Genomic DNA, 24,470 nt, shown 5'->3' with positions numbered 1-24,470 from the left:
AGTTCTTACGTCCAACTGAGATGAGGTACAAAACAAAGTTTCTGCCACCTTCCAAAAGGGGATATTCTTCAAATTAAGCAAGACCAAGGAGAGTCGTAATTCTTGTATTTCTATTTAATGTTAAGTCCTGGAATGTAGTTAAGTCCATCAAAGTCTGGCCAAAAATCAAGGTTGCGCTAGATTTCCAAATTAGGTTACCCAGTTTCAACTTAGTTACAGCCCGGTGGAAGTAGGGGCTGGCGTACGTGCTCAGGCTCACACAGAGTTTTCTTCCCGTGGCCGCTCAGCTGCAAAAGCAGCGGAAGCCGGGAGAACTGAAAAAGGGGCGGAGAGAGAACAGAGAACGAAAAAGATATAAAAAATAAGGGAAAAAGGGGGGGGGACGGAGGTTCAAGATCGACAGAAGTTATTTGTTTGTCGCCGCTGTCAAAAGCCTGCGGGACTGTTTAAAATATTGGGGGGGGGGCAAAGTTCGTCTCTTCTGTCTCTCAAGCTTAGCTTTCCTCTCCCCCTCCAACCCCCTCCGTCTCCTCCTCTCGCCTTCGCCTCCTTTCACTCTTCTTAGTGTTCGGTTTAGTCTCTCTCTCCCCAACTTATCTGTATCGATCTATTTGATACAAAGTCTCGAACGTCTCTTTTCTTTGTAAATACTATCTGTCTTGGATACTTTTGCCCCGTGAAACTCCCAGCAGGGGACTTTCTCTTCTTCGTTTCTACAGCGGGTAGGTAAGAGTTTCTTTGTTTCGCTCTCCCGATTAGTGCCCCAGCGCCATCTTAACTCCGAAATGCAGATCAGGCTCCTTAGTTTAATTAATATATCTCCAACACGCCACGGGCTCTATGCTCCAAATTTTCCGAACCGACATTTGTTAGATAGCCCCAGGGCGGTTGTTCTTAAAGTTGCGGAGATTTGTCGCCAGTTCCAGCTGGTGCTCGAGGCATTACTGCACGGGGTTCGCAGGGCTTACCATTTTGCGCCTCTCGGTCCGTCGCTCCTGGGCTTTCCCAAAATAGAAAAAGACTCACAGGGCTTCGGGTCCCTCTGACGCTGCCGGTTGCGTTTCCCTCAAGGGGGCCCCCTTTGAGGTTTCGGGGGTCGCAGTGCCTATGCGTTGCCCCCTCTGAACCCTATGCAGTTCGGAAAAGGCTGTTCAGCAACTTCTCCGCGCACCCATGCTGCAGGCGATCCAAACCGGAAGTCCCTTGTGCCTTTATTTCAAATATCTGAGACAACAATATCCAGCCTGAATGAGGCTCGTTAGGTTCATATGTTTCAGTTTTTCATGAAAGAAGAGAAATGTGTAGTGGAAATCAATCTCGCTGTAATATTTCTTTCAGGTATGCAGACTGTGTTATACTGTTACTACCTCAGCTGGAGAATGGACTTAGGTTGCTTTTCACAAAGGTTAATAAATGTCCTAGCAGACTAATGACGGCTGAGGTAATTTTTTCTTTTTCTTTTCTTTTTTTTTTTTAAAAAAAATTTAATTTTCAGATTTTAAAATTTACAAACAATTGTCACACAACCAAAACAAAAAGAGAATTCCATAAATTCCCAAGGACTTCCATCTTCACCTTTGTGGGTCCTTATGTTAACTTTTTTCTTCCCGCATCTTCTCTATTAATTCAATTCTATTAAATCTCCATTAAAACCATAGTCCAACGTTAAACTACAAGTGTCATTCCAGTCCTACTAATAATTTTAATTGTTTACAATGACGGCTGAGGTAGTTTCCCCCCCCTTGTTGGTCACTTCTAAAAAAAAAAAAACCTAGTCACATTTACCTAGAATCTGTTATTAACTGGTACTACATAACGGTCCAGTTTGAATGTACAGTTCCCAGCTTGATAAACCGTAGTTTGGCAGCCAGGAATGGAGGGTGAGATCACACACCCTGCCTATTCCCTTCCTCAGTGCACGGATTCTGGTTAGTTTGAACCACAGTTTCCCCTTAATAGAGGGTAAAAATTAGCTGAGCGCTGGGATAGTGAGCAATTTTATTTTGATTTGTTCATTATTTAGAGTCTTGTGGAAATTGTCTTGGAGGGGAATTGGGGTCTCCCAGCAACTCTCATCACCCTTAACAAACTACAGCTCCCAGAATTCTTTGGGCGAAGCTACAACTGTTTAAAGTGGTATCATAGCACTTTAAATTATTGTGTGAATGTAGCCAGAGTATGACTTAATTTTAATCAACCTGTATTTTCCCTCCAGAAATTAAACAGTAGTGACATTTTTATATCTCTTTTCTAGTCATCTTCTCTTTATACCACTTTCGATGAGGTAAGTTGACCATGTGGTTCATTGGAGTACATGACATGATACTAGGGATGCGGGTGGCACTGTGGTCTAAACCACTGAGCCTCTTGGGCTTGCCAATCAGAAGGTTGGTGGTTCGAATCCCTGCAATGGGGTGAGCTTCTGTTGCTCTGTCCCAGCTCCTGCCAACCTAGCAGTTCGAAAGCATGCCAGTAAAAGTAGATGAATAGGTACTGCTGTGGCAGGAAGGTAAACAGCGTTTCCATGCGCTCTGACACCTGTCATGGTCCTCTGTGTGCCAAAAGCAGTTTAGTCCTGCTGGCCACATGACCCAGAAAGCTGTCTGGACAAACGCTGGCTCCCTTGGCCTGAAAGCAAGATGAGCACTGCAACCCCATAGTCACCTTTGACTGAACTTAACTGTCCAGGGGTCCTTTACCTTTTACCTTTAAACATGATACTATAGTTGGTTGGTTGAAGTCGTAAGGTTTTTTTAGAAAACCTTAATTATAAAAAAGATATTTTTTTTAAATGCAGGGTGCCTCATAAATATGTCTTAGTTGTAAAGATTTATATTAATAAAATAGTCTGGCAGTCTTCAGTGCTTTGGGTTATTTGACATTTGTATCTATTTTTTATATCTAGATGCTAGCAAAACAGTTACATAATGAAGAAGCCAATCAGCTTCCTTTAGTTCTTGGTGAATCAGCAATGGTAAGATGATGGATTTTGGCTTATTGAATTTAAAATGAAAAGCCCATAGCCTTCTAGGCCTCAATTATTGAGTAATAAGTGCCAGTAGAGCTTACTTCTGAGTTGACATTGCATAGGACTGCACTTGTGGGTATTTTGTAATAAGGCAACTCACTCTTCCAACACGGCTGGGCTATCTTGGGTGAGCACAATGTTAATTTTTATAACATTAATTCATTATTATGTTAAGTCATGCAGCGCTAAGGTATAAGTAACTCTTTAAATACTGTAGGACTCAAGTACTTAAACTTACATTCTCTATGAAGCAAGCAGTTCAGTTCTGAATATTTGCAGCATGGATAGAATTAAAAGATAAAGAAGACAATGCCCGACCTGAAGAATTTGAAGCAAATGATTCAGCAAAGGAAACACAGCCCAGAATAACTAAGGAGATAGTACAAGAATATTTGGCTAGATTAGATGTATTCAAGTCTCCAGGGCCAGATGAGCTGCATCCAAGAGTATTAAAAGAACTGGCAGATGTGATCTCAGAACCACTGGCAGTCATCTTTGAGAATTCCTGGAGAACAGGCGAAGTCCCGGCAGACTGGAGGAGGGCAAATGTTGTCCCTATTTTCAAAAAGGGGAAAAGAGAGGACCCAAATAATTACCGCCCAGTCAGTCTGACATCAATAGCAGGGAAGATTCTGGAGCAGATCATTAAGCAAACAGTCTGTGAGCACCTAGAAAGGAATGCTGTGATCACCAATAGTCAGCATGGATTTCTGAAAAATAAGTCATGTCAGACTAACCTGATCTCGTTTTTTGACAGAATTACAAGCCTGGTAGATGAAGGGAACGCAGTGGATGTAGCCTACCTTGATTTCAGCAAAGCATTTGACAAGGTGCCCCATGATATTCTTGTAAAGAAGCTGGTAAAATGCGGTCTTGACTATGCTACCACTCAGTGGATTTGTAACTGGCTGACTGACCGAACCCAAAGGGTGCTCATCAATGGTTCCTCTTCATCCTGGAGAAGAGTGACTAGTGGGGTGCCACAGGGTTCTGTCTTGGGCCCGGTCTTATTCAACATCTTTATCAACGACTTGGATGATGGACTCAAGGGCATCCTGATCAAATTTGCAGATGACACCAAACTGGGAGGGGTGGCTAACACCCCAGAGGACAGGATCGCACTTCAAAACGACCTTGACAGATTAGAGAACTGGGCAAAAACAAACAAGATGAATTTTAACAGGGAGAAATGTAAAGTATTGCACTTGGGCAAAAAAAATGAGAGGCACAAATACAAGATGGGTGACACCTGGCTTGAGAGCAGTACATGTGAAAAGGATCTAGGAGTCTTGGTTGACCACAAACTTGACATGAGCCAACAGTGTGACGCGGCAGCTAAAAAAGCCAATGCAATTCTGGGCTGCATCAATAGGAGTATAGCATCTAGATCAAGGGAAGTAATAGTGCCACTGTATTCTGCTCTGGTCAGACCACACCTGGAGTACTGTGTCCAGTTCTGGGCACCACAATTCAAGAAGGACACTGACAAACTGGAACGTGTCCAGAAGAGGGCAACCAAAATGGTCAAAGGCCTGGAAACGATGCCTTATGAGGAACGGCTAAGGGAGCTGGGCATGTTTAGCCTGGAGAAGAGGAGGTTAAGGGGTGATATGATAGCCATGTTCAAATATATAAAAGGATGTCACATAGAGGAGGGAGAAAGGTTGTTTTCTACTGCTCCAGAGAAGCGGACACGGAGCAATGGATCCAAACTACAAGAAAGAAGATTCCACCTAAACATTAGGAAGAACTTCCTGACAGTAAGAGCTGTTCGACAGTGGAATTTGCTGCCAAGGAGTGTGGTGGAGTCTCCTACTTTGGAGGTCTTTAAGCAGAGGCTTGACAACCATATGTCAGGAGTGCTCTGATGGTGTTTCCTGCTTGGCAGGGGGTTGGACTCGATGGCCCTTGTGGTCTCTTCCAACTCTATGATTCTATGATTCTATGATTCTAAGATCATTAGAATGCTTTAGTATGGAAAAGAACGTTAAATGGGGATAATGACATCAGCAATACAAGACAGGGTTGTCACCTTTGCTGGTTTTGAAACTATTCAACAGGGATTTTGTATGTTGTATCCTAATAGTGAAAGGGATTAATGTTGTATAAGAGACTATTCTCCATTTGGAGATCTGCAAACAAGTTGGCATGTGCCAGTTAGAAGTGTCCCTGGCAGCTCTAATCAACTGAACAATGAGAAATAATGAGTTCTCAAAATGCTCATTTTTGAGCAGATTTTCATAATCATCTATATCAGAAACTTCACTTCCAGTAGGATTTTGCTCTTGTAGAAGGGAAGCAAACAAATGTTTGCTCTGGCTTTATTTCCACCCTCTGTGGATTGGATCTAGAAATGATTTTCTACATATCAAAGGCACCTTGCCTGCATAGAAGGGCTTTTTCTTTTCATTTTACATTTCACACTACTTGTCTTGTTTTTTGTAGGAATTTCTTTGGGATTTCTTGAACCACCAAGAAGGCCCACGTGTTAGAGATCATCTGAGCCATGGAGAGAGCAGCTTGAATGTGTTCCCGAGAGAAATAGCCAATTCAATTCTTGGATTTTCCATTACCCTCCTGTGGAGATTTTCCAAAGGTGACATAGCTGCAGTCAAGGTAGGGACCTATTTTGCTGCAACAAGACCTGTTTATGTTAAACCTATGCTTCCTTATACCCAAAATCCAGAAAGATCTGGATTTGAAGACTATCTTATCCCTCTGTCATATGACTTACAGGCCTTTCTTTTATGGGCAGAGTGAGCAGGATCCACAGTGCCATGCACGGTTCCACTTTTTACAACTAGCCTGTCACATTCCCTAAAACGTTATTTTGGAAGGTCTGGAGACCCTCCTGAGTAGAATCTGATTTTGTATGAGGAGCTACTTCCAGAAGAGAAACTCGGCAATCCCTCTGTGTCCCTAAAGCAGGCTTCCTCAACCTCGGCCCTCCAGATGTTCTGAGACTACAATTCCCATCATCCCTGACCACTGGTCCCGCTAGCTAGGGATCATGGGAGTTGTAGGCCAAAAACATATGGAGGGAGGAAGCCTTCCCTAAAGAAATGCCTTGGATACATGCATGGGCCTCTTTGGATTGTGGCCAATGAGCTACAGTTGTAGTGTAGACCAACCTTCCCGAACCTGGTGCCATCCACATATTTTGGACTACAGCTGCTACCATTCCAGACCAGTGGCCTGATGGGAACTGTAGTCCAAAACATCTGGAGGGCAGCAAATTGAGGAAGACCATACTGTAGATATCTTACATTATGTAAGCTATCTTAACATTGGAAAGATAGGAGCTATCCCTGTTCTGCTGTCCTAATATTTCTTTCAAATGGTTTTTATTTGTTTTATTCTTTAGCATGCAGGGTTTTTCAGCTTGCTCTTCATCCATTCATTCTGGCTTATATTACTGGATCTGTAAATACTGAAACAGATCTACGATCAAAATGGGCCTGGGATATAGGATCTTTAACCCTTTTCACTCATGCTCCCCCCCCCCCAGCTATTAGCCCTTCCGCAGCAATAACAAGGATGATTTAGATTGGGAGAAATGGGGGGGGGGAGGGTTAACTATTCCCAACAGCCTCGGTCTGACCAAAGTCTGAACCCACCCATACCTACTTGAAAAGTTATTTCCAAAGCAAACAAGGGAGATCCAGTCACAGATGCATTAGGTCCATTTTTGTTCCAAACATGGTTGGTCACAGGAAGGAGGAATCTCGCGTTGCAAACCACTCATCCGCATGTGTAGGTTTCATCAGAATCCAGGGCAGTGCATAGTAGTTGATACCTTTGTTTTCTTATATATTTTTGTATATAAAGCATCCTAGGTTGGATCCAGACTTGCTCCCTCTGACAGGAAAGGTTCCTGTATCCATGGAGAGAACTAGAATCCAGCAAAGGCTTCCCACTGGAGCAAGAGGAGCAGTTTTCATTGATTCTTGACACCGCCTTCCATGCTTTTCAGGGGTACAGGGGTCTACAGGGGAAAGGAGGAATCAACAAAGATCACTTCTCACCCCTCATTTCCTCCAGCAAAAGCAGAACTCCAGTGAGCACAAGTCTGGATCCAACTTCATCCAATACCTTAACATTGTTAAGTACACTACAGTTAGCCTCAGTGGAATTGATTGCAGTACTATCTACAGAAAATAATCCAAATATATTAACATTTTAACTATGAATTTTAATTTATTTTCAAACCAGGAACACGCATTTTCAAACCAGGAACATGCATTCCTAAAACCACTTATGAGCTGTGCAGATTGCTATTGTTCCCAATTTCATCCAATAGCCCAACTTAAGAAGCAGGTACATTGCCTTTATCATCATCTTTGTCGTTCAGTAGTGAGTTTATCTCTCTTGAGCTTTTAAATAGACTGAAAAATAGCCATTGGTCACATCCACACCATGCAATTAAAGCACATTGCTTTCCCCAGTCCTGGGGACTGGAGCTCTGTGAAGGGTAAAGTACAGTTCCAGATTTTTTTTTTTGGGGGGGGGGATGCACTTTCAACCGTCCTGTCAAAGTTAGTAGGAGACTCAAACATGTGCATACAGAAGAGGTTTGTGTGCTAAATCACTGTTTGACAACACCAAAAGAGCCCAGTTGAAAGTTATAGGCTGTCAGAGAAGTTTAATCAGGAATGGATTCATAGCATATAGGAAGGTCTGCTAAAAAGTCAAGGGCAAATAAAAGCATTGGGCTGAATCCTAAGAACCAAAGCTCTCAGAATGAGGCTTTCTGATCTCTTCATACTGTATGCTTCAATATTACCTAAAAAGCCAGGGAGGGGAATTGTTTATAGATCTCTTTTTCACTTTCTAGGTACTGAAGTGCATCAAAAGCATTCATTCATGGTCTGTTCTTCCTAGAATGCCTGAAGAGCAAGTTCAAGAAATTGGAGGGTAATGCCTGTTTCTCCTGCTCCTTTTTGTGGTTAGAGGGGTATGTTGGGGTGTCAGATGAGAAATTTCTCAATCTATGCTTTCTTGCAAACCCTTCTTCCTATTTGCATAATTCTAGACTGCTGTACAAGAATTAAAATGTGGAGGTAACTGATGAGCAAGACATTTGGTTAGTTTGCATATATGTATGTGTTTGGGTTGTCTGTCCCATCTTATCTTGAGGGCTCATGGCAGGTCACTGTGAAAGCAAGTGATCGTATCAACAGACAATGCATCCAAACATTTAGAAATTTTGGGGCTCCCAACCTGTCATGCTGAAAGAGACCCCCGTCTGTGACCATGGTAGGGAAATGTTGAGTGAGTTAAAGCAGCAAGACTGTGTAACCTTTTTTTAAAAAAAAACAAAGAAACTAGGCTACCACCTCAGTCAGCATCACAGTCTAGGATTTCATCATCTTAGAATTTGGGAGATAACCAAGGATAACACACCCAAGAATATATTAGTTGATTTGAGGTCACGCAAAAATAGAATTACTAATTATTCGATAGTTTTTTTTGTTCTAAGAAATACATATTTGAAGTGCTCTCAAATAAGATTCTGAGAGTGGTCATTAATACCTTGGTTTTCTTTTGTTTTTAAGGTCAGGAAAAGATACTGATGACGTTCCTTGTACGTTTGCGACTACCGATATTTTATCTCAACTACAACCCTACTTGTCTCACAGTATCAGACTTCTAGGTGATCCTGTGGAGGAGGTTATAACTGAGAAGTAAGTTTTGTAACACTTTCACTGCTTTTTGTCAAATCTGAAAGTACACTGTAGTCCTATGACTTAACTTTTTGGTGATGCTTTTTGTCAGCTCTGGAGTTCCATTTCTATTAAATATAGGGACTGCCTCATGAGATAAGTATGAGCCATAGTGCCCATGTTCAGATGCTCTGTTCTCCAGTCCTTCAAGCACATGCTTCATCCTTTCCTTCACATACTTCAGATTCAGAGCTTACAAGAACTCTTCTTGGTGTGTCAGAGTTTGCCATAGCAACTGGACCAGCAAACTGGCTTTAATGATCCCTCCAAACAAAGATTGTAAACTATGGTTTGGCTACATTCATCTATGACAGTAAACCGCAGTTTAGCATTACAAGAATAAGCCCAGCATCCCTGAGCTTGCATGCTCCCCCTTCCTTCTCCTTCTCCACAGCATAGCCACAAGGAGGGGATTGGAAGCTCCCATGTCCCTTTAGATTAGCCACAGTTTAGCATGCCCTTCAAGCCCCAACATTCTATCTGATTATATAGATGGAATAGATCATGCAGGTGGAATTAGCTGCCATCAATGGCAAACAGTACCCATTATAAAAGAGGCAAATGTGATAATTTATTCAAATTTCTTTAATTTGGAAGAAACAATCGGTTTGCCTCTTTTTATAGCCCATGGATGTAGTTTGCACTAGAATTAGCTTGCATTTATGGCAATCAGGCTGAACATTAGTTCTGTGTTACGGCAGCTAAAAGAGCACTGAAGAAATGGTATATTTTGTGATTTAGGTTATTGGCTGATCTCTGCAGCAAGCATGTTCATGTCCTCTTCTGCCCACGATCTGTCCTGGAGATTGTCGTGGTGCTTCGTCAGATAAGCAACCAGTGCCACCAAGTGTCATGTCAAGTCATTTCCACTTGTGAAACCAGGTACAAGCAGTGGACAAACAAATCACTGAGATCACGCCAGAGGCACAACTATCTGCGCATGAGAAGGAGGTAGGTTTTTTTTCTTTACTTTTGAAGGAATGGGAGTGAACATGTAATTGAAAATGTTTTTAAAATAAACAATTTGTTAAACAGATCTCAAGTATTATGAGAGAGCGAGAAATAGACAGAATGAGTGCGCATAATATTCTGGATCTGTATTCATATACACGGTCAGCAAATAATAACATCCTCAAGGTCCCAGGCCTCAGAGAGGTTAGGCTGGCCTCAACTAGAGCCAGGGCCTTCTCGGCTGCGGCTCCAACCCGGTGGAATGCTCTGTCACAAGAGACTAGGGCCCTGCGGGACCTGACATCTTTCCGCAGGGCCTGCAAGACAGAGTTGTTCCGCCAGGCCTTTGGTCAGGGCGCAGCCTGACCCCCTCCTCTGGCAACCTGCACAAAATCTTGCTTAATCGGTTGCCATCAATTTGATTTTAACTAATTTTATAATGAAATATTTTTAGAATGTATGATTATTTGATTGTTTATTTGATTGTTGTTAGCCGCCCTGAGCCCGGCTTCGGCTGGGGAGGGCGGGATATAAATAAAATTTATTATTATTATTATTATGTGCATATATATGTATATCACAAAGACTACATCCAGACTTGCTTAATCCCAATGAAAATGAAAGTGGGACTTGAGTCATGACTATCCTGTCCCATTGATTTTGATGGGGCCTAAATGCAACTGATGTAGTCTAGATTCTTACACAATATATATAACACAGAGATAAGCTAATAAATGAAGCTTGTGTTCTGCAAGTATTGCTCTGTGTTTCTGACTGATGCTGAAAGTATCTCCAGGGCAGATAGGCAGGCACAAATGTTCAGGATAAGGGGGCAAGCTTAGTGAAAGTAGCTAAAGGGATACAAGGAGGCAGAGATCTGAGGAGAGAGAAAGAGAGTCAGTTAGCAAACAGCAGAAAATCTCTCCTGGCCATAGCTGTCAATTTACAGATTTGAAAATAAGGGACCAGCAACCAAAATAAGGGACTTGCAGCCTCACCTGTTCCAGGCACTCCAGTCTTCCTGTCCTCCTGCAGTCTGGTCAAACTCATGCTGGTAGCTTTGAGAACACTGTCCAACCAACTTTGTAACCAGAGGTTCAACTAAATAGAATCTGAATCACATGCACCACAAGGCCTATGCAGCCTCAACTTAAGATGGCTCCCTGGCCTGGCTTTGCACTGCAAAGTTTGCAGCAGCACGTGCAACAAAATGGCGTCCAGCATTCAAAAAACCCCTCAGCTTGCATTAACTAGCCACACACAAGGCATGCAAGCTCCACACCCCCCCAGTCGTTCTTAGACTTCTTATTGGGTAAGCAAGACAGCCAAGCAACACAGTTGGAGCCTCCCTCCTCCCTGGCCGGCAGGGAGGGAGGGAGAGGAGCTGCTTCCTTTGAAAGTTAAGGGGCATCATTTAAGGGACATTTAAGGGACATCCATCAATAAGGGACAGCAGCAGGACATGGCGCTGGAATAAGGGACTGTCCCTTCAAATAAGGGACACTTGACAGCTATGCTCCTGGCCAAGTGTCTTGATCTAGGTGTTGCAGACTCACATAACCTTCACTTAATCCATTTAACCTATTTGACATTAACATCCTTCCAGCACCACATAAAAAGTATAACTTATATGCTTGTCACTGCTTTATAGAGTCTTTTATGGTTTTTATCGCATTTTTTACTTTAGGCTCTTAAAATTTGTAAGCTGCTTGGAGACTCCTCATGGGGCAATGAATTAATAACATCAAGAAGAACAGTATAGCAATATGTTTTCTCATTGGCTAGATTGTTCCTAAGGCTTTTGTTTTCAAATATTTTTTTCTTCTTCTAGTATTAAATTTCTATCTCCAGTCTTGCAACTAATTTTAATCTTGATTACGCTGGAACTAATCCATGTCCATACTGCTGGTGAACAGAATGCTCCTGGATATCAACATTACCTAAAGTGAGTACATTCTAGCTTTAGTCAAGTAATACACAAAGCTCCTTTCAACCACTGATTATTATCTGACTGTTTCCACCTAGTGATTTGTAATCCTTGACATTCTTTAATCAGATGCAATATGAGGAATGAGCTGGCAGCACTCTTCACTACACCTCTCAGCATTCTGGTGCAGGAAGAAGGTGGTACCACCAGTATCTCAGTACTACACCTCTTAGTTGTTGTTCGGGCTTCCAAAAGGACCTGGAATAAAGATGTTGCTTTAAATGCGTGACTGCATTTAACATGACTGGGTGTTTCCTCCCTGCCTTTACAAATTGCAGCCACTGGAAGGGGGCAGTGTGGTCCAGAAATGTCTTTCTGCAACTGCAAAGTGATGCAATGATGGATTTTCCAGGGAAAGCATCAGTTTGACAATATATTTTAATGTCTAATGGTTTTTGAAAAAGGCTTTCCTTTTTGGTGTCACAATTGTATTTCCTCTTCCACACAGGTTTCTAAAGGTGATCTTGAAGTACACTGAGAATCTGGTGACTTACACAAGCCCGGAAAAAAATAAATGGGAAGAAGCGACAGAGCTAACGCAGAACGCTTTGCTAAAAATCAGAACTTTCTTAGGGAAGCAGCAGTTGCTTGTGCAGTTGGCTAATTCCTAATGAATGTATGCCTCATTAGACCTTTACAGCTTTAAGTTTAATGGACATGTCTGACCAGCTTCTACACCTGTCCTGAGTTCACATTGCCCAAAGTTAACAATCAACAACAGTCTGCAGGAGGTGTCTTTTTCCCATTAGGATGAATAATCACATTTTGTGGACCAAGAACATGTTAACCGAGCCAGAACTGGGAATCAGCCTGACTCCTCTTTTTTCACAAGGTACTGTTCATTTGTTCTGCAATGTATTTTATAATAACTTGAATGTATTCTGCCAACTAAGAGGAGTGTAAGACACATTTTTAAATTCTCTTAATAAACTCGCTTGATTTTGTTTTTTATCTTGCCTTGAGAGAAAAGAAGTACCATCAGAAGGCAAACATGACATATGCTGTCCCTCTTTGCTTTTTCCACTCTTTGATTAGTATATTAAAATTTTGATTTTGTATTTTTAAAATTCAATATTAGTTTAATTCCTGTTGACCAAAGGAAAGGTTCACTCTTTTACAGCCTGTTGACAGATAGCCTTGTAAATCCTGCTTTGTCATATATCTTGCCTATTAAGGTACAGCTGCAATTAACAGGAATAAGCACAAGGTGGCAATGTTGCATAACTTAAATAACAGTGTAGTTTTTCACCTTTGCATCTGTTCCTGCCCAAATGGTGACAAATTCTTCTTCACGTTCTATAGACCTTCCTCACGGAGATGTTTCCCAACCCCCTGCAAATTTAAAATGGAATACCACAATGTTCAATTTCTTTTGTTTTCTTGTGCTGGAAGAAATCAAGTCACGTTTCTCTCTCAAACATTTTTTACTTTCCCCTGCCAGAAATTTATGTTCTATAATATTCTCTCAACTTAAACTGCCTTGCAAGGTCATTTGGTGAATAAAATGGGGAGGGGGTGAAGAACTATGTTCACCACCGTGGGCCATTTAGAGGAAAGCTGAAATAGAAATAAATAAAATGTGTCAACCTGACTTAGATGATTTGCTAATATTCACTTAATCGAGATGATCTCATTTTCTAACAAAGTGCTAATCAAGCATTTCTCAGACTTTATGAAGCAGTTTTTCTCCCTCCCCTCCCCCCACTGTCTTAAAATACTAGATTCCCCCATGCCTATTCCCAAATATACAAAGCTAACTGGGGGTGCTTCCAGATGGAAGCTGTGTTTGGGTGGAATTCAATCAAATTCAGGTTGCGCAATTACAGTAGACCGGGAGGCCTTGTGCAACAAATTGACTTTTACCCAAAGACCAGACCTTTTTTCCATTAAGGAAAGTGACATGGAGGGGAAGTGTGGGATAATGCTTTGTCACATCATATAAGCTCCCGGCAAGCAAACCCAGTTATACATGTCTAGCTCCTGTCCCCCTCGTGGTCAGACTCATATGGTTGGTATTCAACTATGTTTTGCTCAGCGCAGCCCTATTGAACTTAATTGACCCAACTTAGTTGTGTCCATTAATTTCAGTGGGTTTCCTCTGAGTAAAACTCAGTTGAATATCAGCCTATGCAAATACACAGCCATGTTGTTCTTCCACCTGGCTCCAACACAAACCTTCTCTCCTGCTTCATCTCTGTGGCAAGTATTACATGCCTCCTTTCAGCAATCCCACCAGGGTTTTTTTGCAACCCCACGCTTTTGTTTTTTTTTAAGGCTCTTGAAGCCTTCACAGGTATAAAAAAATTATTCTGAATCTTCATCCTCAGCTGATGTCCTGCGTTCTCTAGGGGTTTGTCCTCCCCATTCAGGTGGAAAAGCAACATGCTAGTGCCCAAGGTAATAAGCAAATAAACTCACTGTTTTGATATTGGTTGCTCTCCTTCATTCAGGAACCGTTTTCCTGAGGCAAAGTATGGTGGTAAATAACAAATGTGAAGGTGACGGAAGCCCACACACGAGCCCTTTTTGCCAAAGCGGCGCTAAGAATTCAAAACATTTTTCAACCACTCAGGTGTTTGAGGGCAAAACCCTCCTGGAAAAATGTGGTGTGCAAGGGAGAAACGTGTCTGAAATATTCACGGTGTTGCCACTTGACATTATGAAGTGGCCAAGTGTTTTCTCTTCTCATTGCTTGTTTTTGAAAAAGCACTGCAATACTCACATAGGTCCAAGGCTCCCTCCACAGCAAAAGCAAATTTAGGGCAGCACGACTGGTTCTGATGCGCTAAGGTGCTGAGCCTAGGGCAGGGGTCAGCAAACTTTTTCAGCAGGGGGCCGGTCCACTGTCCCTCAAACCTTGTGGGGGGGCCAGACTATATTTTTTTTGGGGGGGGGGATGAACAAATTCCTATGCCCCACAGATAACCCAGAGATGCATTTTAAATAAAAGGACACATTCTACTCATGTAAAAACTGTAAAAACATGCTGATTCCCAGACCGTCCGTCCATGGGCCAGAATAATAATAATAATAATAATAATAATAATAATAATAATAATAACAATAAATAATTTATACCCCACCCATCTGGCTGGGTTTCCCCAGCCACTCTGGGCGGCTTCGAACAAAATATTAAAATACAATAGTGCGTCAAACATTAAAAGCTTCCCTAAACAATGCTGCCTTCAGATGTCTTCTAAAACTCTGGTAGTTGTTGTTCTCTTTGACATCTGGTGGGAGGGCGTTCCACAGGGCGGGTGCCACTACTGAGAAGGCCCTCTGCCTGGTCCCCTGTAACTTGGCTTCTTGCAGTGAGGGAACTGCCAGAAGGCCCTCGGAGCTGGACCTCAGTGTCCGGGTAGAACGATGGGGGTGGAGACGTTCCTTCAGATATACTGGACCAAGGCCATTTAGGACTTTAAAGGTCAGCACCAACACTTGGAATTGTGCCCGGAAACGTACTGGGAGCCAACGTAGGTCCTTCAATTTAGAAGGCGATTGGGCGGGATCTGGCCCCCAGGCCTTAGTTTGCCTACCCATGGCCTAGGGAGTCTGAAGGGCGTTGCTGCTATGACATAGTGAACTGAGGAGAACAGAAAGTAACAGGTGGAAGAGTGCCAGACTTAGAAAGCAAAATCTGCCCCAGTCCACAGCTTCCCACCAGCCGCACTTCCAGGTGAGACACAGTAACATAAGCAGCAAAGCTTCTCAAAAATTCTAGCGAAGTCTCTCTTTTTCGCTTCCCATTCCATTCCCAAACCCCAAACACAACAGATAAAGCAGCAAAAAATTGGTCCCTATTTTTGCAAGTGGATACTATTTTTAGGAAACACTCTGGCTGTATATTCAGTGCAGTTAGTCCAAAGGAAATCCCTGGTTTTGTGCTGGCTGTTCATCAGCACAGAATTGTGTTATTTAATATTTACAGCACGGCTGGATCCTAAGAGCAAGCTAATGTGGTGGTTGCACAGTGATGTGTCTAGCTTCAAGCAGCAGTATTTGTTGTTTTGTTTTTGTTTTTAGCAGCAGTATTTGTGATGGACTGCCCTGGCTCGCATCACCCATGGTTTGCAGAAAGCATGCCTATTTCTCCCTCTTGTCCTAGCAGAAAAAGGTCATTGCCCTCCCACCCTTGAGCTTGGGTGGCAGATCTGCTCAATCTGCTGTACAGAAGATCAGATGAAACCAAAAGCAATAACAGATTGAGAGACCAATTCACGGCGGCGATGAAATATTTTACTGCACTTGAGTCTTATGTTTGAAAACTATTAAAAAGTAAAATGAAATGAAGACTAAGCAGGCTGTGAGAATGAATGAAAGTCATGCAGGGATAGCGTGGGACTCGGAGCCGATCAGAGACGTGAGCCAAAAAAACAAACAACCCCAATGAAAGCTTTTTGAACAGTTTACACCATTAATTTTTAGGCTTCAGTTTTGCTTTACCCGTGCTTCTGTCTTCCCACCACCAGGCAAAGGGCCTTCTCAGTAGTGGCGCCTGCCCTGTTGAACGCCCTCCCAGCAGATGTCAAGGCAATAAACAACTATTTTACTTTTAAAAGACAACTGAAGGCTGCCCTGTTTAGGGAAGTTTTTTAATGTCTGATGCTGTATTGTAGTTTAATATTTTGTTGGAAGCCGCCCAGAGTGGCTGGGGAAACCCAGCCAGATGGGCGGGGGTATAAATAATAAATTATTATATTATTATTATTACCATCACCTGGAACAACACTGCTTTCGGCTAGTCATGGTGTGGGGTGTATTCAAAGATGCCACCCTCATGTTTTAAATGAAAATGTGTTCTTCAGAGGGTGGCAAACAAATGAGGGGGAACAATAAACGCCCTTGGGATTGTCAGCCTCTGCCTCCATGTTGGGTTTATTATGTATGTTATTGTGATGTGGCAAATGTGTGAACCAACATTGAAGACTTAGCCATTTATTTGTCTTAAATATATATGAATCTGATGATAAACATCTCTGGGGAGCCAGCTGAGGGACAATTACAGAAGTGATAGCCATAAAATTGATGGCATGTCTCTGGCCTCTTGAGTCGTATGTTGTAAAAAAAATACGGATGGGGTATATTTCATGGGATGAATAATGGCTCGTGTGGGGGGAATAAGTAATGATTACAATGTGCAGATGTGGCTCAGGCCCTGCCTTGTCTCCCTAGATTTAGGATTGAGTAAGGTGCTCATATAGTCCTCTTCCCATCGGAGGCTGATTTGAATTCAGACTAATCACTGGCCCCTTGATCAGGAAAACCCTAGCTAGGAGGATGGAGAATTGAAACTCTGAACTTTGCTAGTTTATAAGATTTTTTAAAAACAAAGCCTGGACCATTAGACCTTCATTTCTAAGCTTCTCTTCTCTAAAGGGAATGAGATCAATCCATCCAGTCACCTATTTATTCATGTACCACCTTTCCAGGAGAAAATTACACATCAGATGCGTTACAGCAAATGGAACAGCACCCATAGTCAAACTGCAATACAGAACAAATGCAACATTGCCATTTTAATACGCTCAAGGCGGCTGTTAGAACAGCAAAAGAAAAAAAAGTGGGGGGAGAGGAAAGGCTGTAGATATTGTTGGAATTCTTACTCTCTAATGACACTGTTTGGCTTTTATTGTGCACTTTATTGTTTTATTGATTGCAAGCTGTCCCAGGCAAATGGGAGGAGGTAGGTTATAACTGTAAAAAGAAAATAAAACCATTGATAAAAATGTATCCATCTCTGAAATAACTTCCTGAGCTAGGCCTCCGGCAAAACCATCAGTCATTGTGCTAATACCAGAAGGCAGACTGACATTTTTTCTGGGGCAATATTTTCCATGTGGTGGACTGAGGCCTATTCACACGTGAGGGAATGACTGTAACTCTGTACGGTACCTGAGGTTCCCAGTTCAATCCCCAGCATCCCCATGTAGGGCTGTGAAAGGATTTCTCCTAAAATCCTGGACAGCTGCTGCCAGGTAACCTTTTTCCACCTAAGGGCCAGGTTCCCAGCTAGGCAGCCTTATGGGGACCACATGCCAGTGGACAGAGAAATATATGTGAATTTTTGCATTCATATAGCAGGATACTATCTAAATGCACACACACCCCTCTCTATCAATCATGCAGACAAGACAGAGGCATCATCAGAGTTCAGTATATCATTAAATAAATTAGAATGTATATTCAATTTAAAAAAACCCTCACAGGGGAATATGGCCATACGAACCCAACCTCACTGAGATCTTCACTCCTTCAAATCCTCTCTTGGCTATTCCATTTCACTTCCTGGTTTCTCGTCCCATGAAAATATAGCAAACAGAGCTAGCCTAACCATGTCTACTCAGTTGTAAGTCCTATTGAGTTCAATGGGGCCTACTCCTAGGAAGATGTGGTTAGGACTGAAAACCAGCCCAGTGGTTCCCAAAGTCCTTCCCACCCTATAACTTTAAAATTACTGAGGATCTCAGTGGAACACTTAACAATTTTTCTGCCTGTTTATCAGGCTAGATGCTGAAGTGTTTTTCAAAATAGCAAAACTTTTCACCACGGACCAACTGAGTGAAACTGATGGACCACACTTTAGGAACCCCTAAGACTAACCTATAAACAAACAATGAACCATGTTTACTTCTTCCTTACCCCATCTTAAACTTAAATAGAGAGATTCCTCTTCTTCCTCACCACCACTAAGTGTGTGCCCTGCCCTGTGCTGACATGATGCCGTGTGTGCGCGCACGCTCCACAGAACGTTTAAACAAGAAACCACAATGCACCCTGTAATGGCATGATTACAGTTTTACAAAGGAGAGCAGGTGTGCCCCGCTCAGAAGATAACCTATTCCCCCATCTGCCGATAAGACAAATGATCCAAATCTTGCAATTTAGTTAATGTTTCTCTTTTTGGCTTGCTGTGTACACAATAGCCTACTAGATAAACTGCCTAAGACGGTGCGCCACTATGTGTACAGTACCATAACTCGCAGCATTATCATCTGTTCACCTGCTGCCCCTTCTCAACATCCTTTTAATCATTGCAGAGAATTTATCTGCACGTTAGTGCTCTACCTTCTTCTTATTAAAAGGTCATTTTCTAAGCAAGGACAAATCATTTAATAACACAACTAGGTGGGGTTTGCATCTGATCTGAGTTATTTTCCCATGGGTCTACTCTCCAAATTATGCTTACGTTTAGACAAAGGTATTGCTTTGACTTGGTGAAGAAAGTTAATCCCATTTTTCTCGCACACAAAAGCACACTTGAAAAAGCATCTTGGCCTTGCATGGGCTGATTTATTGATTACCTTTCCCACTATAGGCAGGGGACTTCTTGATGCTTTTGAAGGAGTCAAGGAACAGCTGGTCCTTTTTCTCCTGACAAGACTGAGATTTATATACCAGCATTTAATGCAGGAAGGTATTTCACCTAATGTTATTAACCAGCATTAGAAGGAGGACTTTACTTCCCATTTTGACCATGATATTATTCTCCTTATTGCTTTAAATTACTTGAGAACATGAGAACCGCACTGCTGGAGTTGAACAAAGCCCAACCTGATCCAGAGTCTTGCTTCCTAGGTAAAGGTAAAGGGACCCCTGGCCATTAGGTCCGGTCGCGGACGACTCTGGGGTTGTGGCGCTCATCTCACTTTATTGGCCGAGGGAGCCGGCGTACAGCTTCCAGGTCATGTGGCCATCATGATTAAGCCGCTTCTGGCGAACCAGAGCAGCGCACATAAACGCCGTTTACCTCCCTGCCGGAGTGGTACCTACAGTGGTGCCTCGCAAGACGAAATTAATCCATTCCACGAGTCTCTTCGTCTTGCGGTTTTTTCGTCTTGCGAAGCACGGCTATTAGCGGCTTAGCGGCTATTAACGGCTTAGCGGCTATTAACAGCTTAGCGGCTTTAAGAAAAAGGAAACAAACTCGCAAGAACTCGCAAGACGTTTCGTCTTGCGAAGCAAGCCCATAGGGAAATTCGTCTTGCGGAACGACTCAAAAAACGGAAAACTCTTTCGTCTTGCGCGTTTTTCGTCTTGCGAGGCATTCGTCTTGCGAGGTACCACTGTATTTATCTACTTGCGCTTTGACGTGCTTTCAAACTGGTAGGTTGGCAGGAGCAGGGACTGAGCAAAGGAGCTCACCCCGTCGCGGGGATTTGAACCGCCAACCTTCTGATCGGCAAGTCCTAGGCTCTGTGGTTTAAACCACAGCGCCACCCATGTCCCTTGCTTCCTACAGTGGGCTAATAGATGCCCGTGGGAAGCCTGTGAGCAAGGCATGGCCACAATAACCCTCTATCACTGTGGATCTCCAGGAACTAGTACAGTCAGGGTGGCTGGTACACACTGACATCCGCGCCAGCTTGCGAGGGGGGTAGGGTGGGGTGATGTCATGCATGTGACATTGTGACGTCCTGATGTCATGCACATGGATATCGTGCCTCCCTAAGCTGGTCAGAAGCTTCCCAAGCTTTGTGAAGGAGGTACCAGGACTCCATGAACTTGTCTAACCTACTTTCCAAGCCTTCCAAAGCTGAGTACATACCTCATTTACTCTACATCCAGTGTTAGCCACAATCCACATCTATCCTGTGTGAAATACTGCATTTCCCTCAAAAAAAAAAAAAAGGTTTAGTGGAATTGAGAAAAAGAACGGCCTACCTGTGTTTTACAGCTGGTAACGTATTCACAATCCAAGTTGGTGACCATCCTCACACCTTGTGCCATAGTTCTGTATGAATGAATTATTTTTGCCTGTCCTGGATTCCCCCACCCACATTCAACTTCATTGGATTGCCACACTTCAGTTTTAGAAAGATAGGATAACTTCTTTTTATTGGATAGAGAAGTGTCAGTAGTGGTGTGTGGTGAAATTTTTCATAGCGGGACAGTTAGGGCCAGAGACGCCAGATTGCGAGGGGGTGGGGTGATGTCATGCATGTGACATTGTGACGTCCTGATGTCACGCACATGGACATCGTGCCTCCCTAAGCTGGTCAAAAGCTTCCCAAGCTTTGTGAAGGAGGTACCAGGACTCTGACAGGATGCTAGAGCCCTCCTGCCTCCTTCCAAAAGCCAGATGGGCTTTGTGAAGATGACAGGATGGATCTTGGACCCATAAGAGCCTCACACCTCTCTTCCTAAGCTGGGCAGAAGCTTCGCTGGCGCCCCATACGTAGAATGCTCTCCTCAGGGAGGCTTGCCTGCCACCTTCATATCTTCCTCTTCTTCCTGGCCTTTGGCTAAATAAACAATCGATGGCCTTGGGGGTTATTGTTATGTTTACTATATTTTGTGTTTTTATATTGTAAACTGCCCTGTGATCGTCAGATAAAGGGTGGTACGGAAATTTAATAAAAAATAATAATAATAATTAATGTATTAACTATGCTAATGCTTTAATGCAATGACATCAAGAGAAAGGGATGTGTGTTCTTGAAAATGCTGAAAACTGGCAGATCAGGCCAGCTTTTCTCCTTCTAAAATAATAAATGCATCAAGCATGTGAGTAGCATTTGTAATGTGCGTCCTCTGAGGGGATTTCTCTCTTAAGTATACTATAAATGGAAGCTTGTTATGAACGTAAATATTAATTATACATTGAGAACCAGGAACTGTTTTTACTAGGAGCTTGTTAGCTTGTTAATTATCATAATTATCATACAAGAGAAAGGGGAAGAAAGTAAAAGCAAGAGACTGTGATTAGCGTTGGTAATTTGCCTTGTCTTTTCTCCTTGGTTGCCGTTTTCATTCGGGGGAAATTAATTCGGTGGAATCATCACTGGCTTCTTTATGTCCCCATACACATCTGCATCAGGCAGCTTTGTTCCAGCCAAAGGCAGGCTGAATGCAGACTTGGCGCCTTCCCCATCTTTCTGCATTGTGCCATGTTTTGCGTCTGATGGGCAGTGGCAAGCTGGGTGCCTTTCATCTCTCAAAAACGAGAAGAAAATAAATGAAGGCCCTTTTGCTGTCGACTGCCATTTGCACAAGTAGTGCAACACACGAGGCTCGCTTGGTGGTGGTTGCAAAATAGCAAAATGTCCCCCACCCCCTCCAGCGTGCTACGGAGGGCGGTGCAAACCTCTTTCTGGCAGCTTGCACATTATTCACTGTGGGGAAAATCACAGTTTTCCAGTACTCCAAACTATTATGGGGGAGGGGGGCTGGAGTGTGATTTCTTCAGGTAGGATGTGCAAGGAAGGAGGAAATCAGCACTCTCACCAAAAGACTCCCTTAACGCTTGATGCTTTACTCAGACTGCATACATGTTGTGAGAAGAATTCAATGTTGTGCTAAGGCACATATTGTGCCAGGACAAGTGGAACAATGCCCACTTCTCTCCCCCCCCCCATTCCTGGGGTCCTCCTGACCCCCTGAGAGCCGATTTTTGGGCTGAGGGACCTAAGAGGAGGAGAAGGGGATAGTCCCACGGTGCGAGCAGAAGTCCTTGTGCAGGCCTTCCTCAGACGGGACTCTAGTTGAATCCCATCCTATAGCTTTCAAACACATTTGAAGCGCATTCTCCCCCCTCAGAGAATTCTGGGGCCTGTGGTTTGTCAAAGGCTGCTGGGAAATGTAACTCCATGAGGAGTAAACTACAGTGCCCAGAATTCTCTGAGGTGCAGGGGTGGGGGGAATGCACTTCAAATGTGCTTTAAAGGTACAGACAGCCTTAGTGTGCCATTTTTAGCGGCAAATCTTCAGCTAGAAGATGACTGTTAAATGGTGTTCATGACAACACTGATGACGAGAAAGAAGAGGCTTCCGCCACGCCTGCTTTGTTGTTGTGTCTGCCAAATTATTTGTCATGTTGTTGTAAGCCAAAAATGGCTTATCTCCTGAGTCTATGCCATTAAACTCAGAAACATGAGGAATTAGGAGTCCAGCGTTGTTTATTGCAAAGCAATAGGTTACAGTCGGATTGTTCCGCAAAACCGCAACGCCGCCCAATGGTTCAGGCAGTGGTATTTATAAAGTTTCAAACAAAGCATTTCAATTTCCACCAATCATTACCACATTTCATGTTTAATACACATGCTCAATAAGCGCTGGCAATTTATGCTGATTCAGTTCTGATTCCCACTGTTCTGTTACATTGTGTTAGTATGCATGTTGGGAACCTGTGTTACATGTAGCCATTTGCACCATGTAGCAATTTATGTTCTCGCTTTCAGCTGTATTTTTGTGATTCACATATTAGCTGTATTCCTGCCCCAATGGGGGGCGGCAACTTGCAAAATCATCATTTTCATAAAGCAACAGGTTACCATAACTTCTCTATTAGAAGGGCACTAAAGGATTTCCAGGGGCACACATTTTCACATTTATTGTGGCCCTTTGGGCCACCACCATAATGTCGCATTTCCAAAGATAGTCAGGGTTCAGGCCAAGCTCACGTCCAGAGGCCAGTTGTAGGCTTCCAATAATGTCTGTCTGGCCCTCAAGACTTTCCTCCTTGTTGGCCCTGCTCCATAACTTCCTTGAGAGTTTTGGCCCAGCTGGAATGTATCCTCTTGCTCACCTGGTGGGAGAAATAGTGTGTGCCTGTGTGCAGAAATCTCTTGACACTAGCCTACTGTTCAAAGGTAAGAGTTGTGTCTGTTGCTCTATCCAGTTTTACCTCTCTCCCTCCCCGACATGTGGCACACACCCCTCTCCAAAGGCTCCTGGAAAATGTGGCTCCTGGACTGAAAAAGAAGATCCGCTGCTGGTTTAAGCCTCAGTTCTGTATTTCTTGCTTTATAAAAAAACAGTTAATGCCAAAACACAATGTCCCCTGCTACAAACTCCTCCTTTAATCAGAGTAAGTACCACCACCTCTGGGGACGCGGGTGGCGCTGTGGGTAAAACCTCAGTGCCTAGGACTTGCTGATCGTAAGGTCGGCGGTTCGAATCCCCACGGCGGGGTGAGCTCCCGCCGTTCGGTCCCAGCTCCTGCCCACCTAGCAGTTCGAAGGCACCCCTAAGTACAAGTAGATAAATAGGTACCGCTTTATAGCGGGAAGGTAAATGGTGTTTCTGTGTGTGGCGCTGGCACTGGCTCGCCAGTTGCAGCTTCATCACGCTGGCCACGTGACCCAGAAGTGTCTTTGAACGGCGCCGGCTCCCGGCCTCTTGAGCGAGATGAGCGCACAACCCTAGAGTCGGTCACGACTGGCCCGTACGGGCAGGGGTACCTTTACCTTTACCACCACCCCTGCCAGGTGAGATTGCATGACTGATTTTAAAGAGGAAAGATACAGTATACTCTTATTTCTTTTTAAAATAAAATATCTATATCTATCTCCATAATTGCATCTTCAAGTTGAACACTGAAGGGCAAGGATTATCCAAATAAACCCCAATGAGTTATTAGACTTCCTTCTAGGAGCTGTTCTGTCAGTAGAGCATGAGACTCTTGATCTCAGGGTCGTGGGTTGGAGCCATACACTGGGCAAAACATTCCTGGATTGCAGGGGATTGGTCTAGATGACCCATGTGCCCCCTTCCAACTTTACAATTCTAAGATTTTCAGGCCCTACATCTTCTTCACCCATGAAGTGAGCAATCTGTGATGGTTCTAACATGAAACATAACCGCAAAAACTACAAACACAGGTTGACAGTTCATGGGATTCTAGGTAAACTGTTGATCAAAGAACAAGCAGTTGGGGCCCCAGTTGTAGGGCAAAGCCACCTGACACAATATCTATAAGGAGGCGGTTGTTGTTTAACCTTTTATTTGTGTCCGACTCTTCGTGACCCCATGGACCAGAGCACTCCAGGCCCTCCTGTCTTCC

The 24,470-nt window shown here is 43.3% G+C and overlaps 1 protein-coding gene and 1 long non-coding RNA gene across 4 annotated transcripts in view; one reads left to right on the top strand and one right to left on the bottom strand.

Moving 5' to 3' along the window:
- Window positions 1-12,640, top strand: part of ERMARD (ER membrane associated RNA degradation) — a 31,901-nt gene extending 19,261 nt beyond the window's left edge. For 2 of the 3 annotated variants that reach the window (XM_082217101.1, XM_082217103.1), the window contains 10 exons: window positions 1,339-1,441; window positions 2,255-2,284; window positions 2,906-2,974; window positions 5,474-5,644; window positions 7,262-7,345; window positions 7,863-7,942; window positions 8,584-8,712; window positions 9,493-9,702; window positions 11,534-11,647; window positions 12,138-12,640. In XM_082217101.1, coding sequence (XP_082073227.1) covers window positions 1,339-1,441; window positions 2,255-2,284; window positions 2,906-2,974; window positions 5,474-5,644; window positions 7,262-7,345; window positions 7,863-7,942; window positions 8,584-8,712; window positions 9,493-9,702; window positions 11,534-11,647; window positions 12,138-12,300 — 1,153 coding nt within the window. In that variant the 3' untranslated portion in view covers window positions 12,301-12,640. The remainder of the gene's footprint in view (window positions 1-1,338; window positions 1,442-2,254; window positions 2,285-2,905; window positions 2,975-5,473; window positions 5,645-7,261; window positions 7,346-7,862; window positions 7,943-8,583; window positions 8,713-9,492; window positions 9,703-11,533; window positions 11,648-12,137) is intronic. The other variant, XM_082217102.1, reaches the window with a different exon arrangement.
- On the bottom strand, window positions 5,828-20,562 carry LOC309529283. Its single transcript, XR_014218152.1, has 2 exons — window positions 20,351-20,562; window positions 5,828-7,013 (listed from the first exon to the last, which is right to left on the bottom strand). It is a non-coding gene; the product is annotated as an uncharacterized lncRNA (long non-coding RNA).
- Window positions 20,563-24,470: the final 3,908 nt, after the last annotated feature.

Source organism: Podarcis vaucheri (genome assembly GCF_965113315.1).
Source record: "Podarcis vaucheri genome assembly, chromosome: 3".
Taxonomy (NCBI): domain Eukaryota; kingdom Metazoa; phylum Chordata; class Lepidosauria; order Squamata; family Lacertidae; genus Podarcis; species Podarcis vaucheri.
This window is presented reverse-complemented; position numbering and strand designations above follow the sequence as displayed.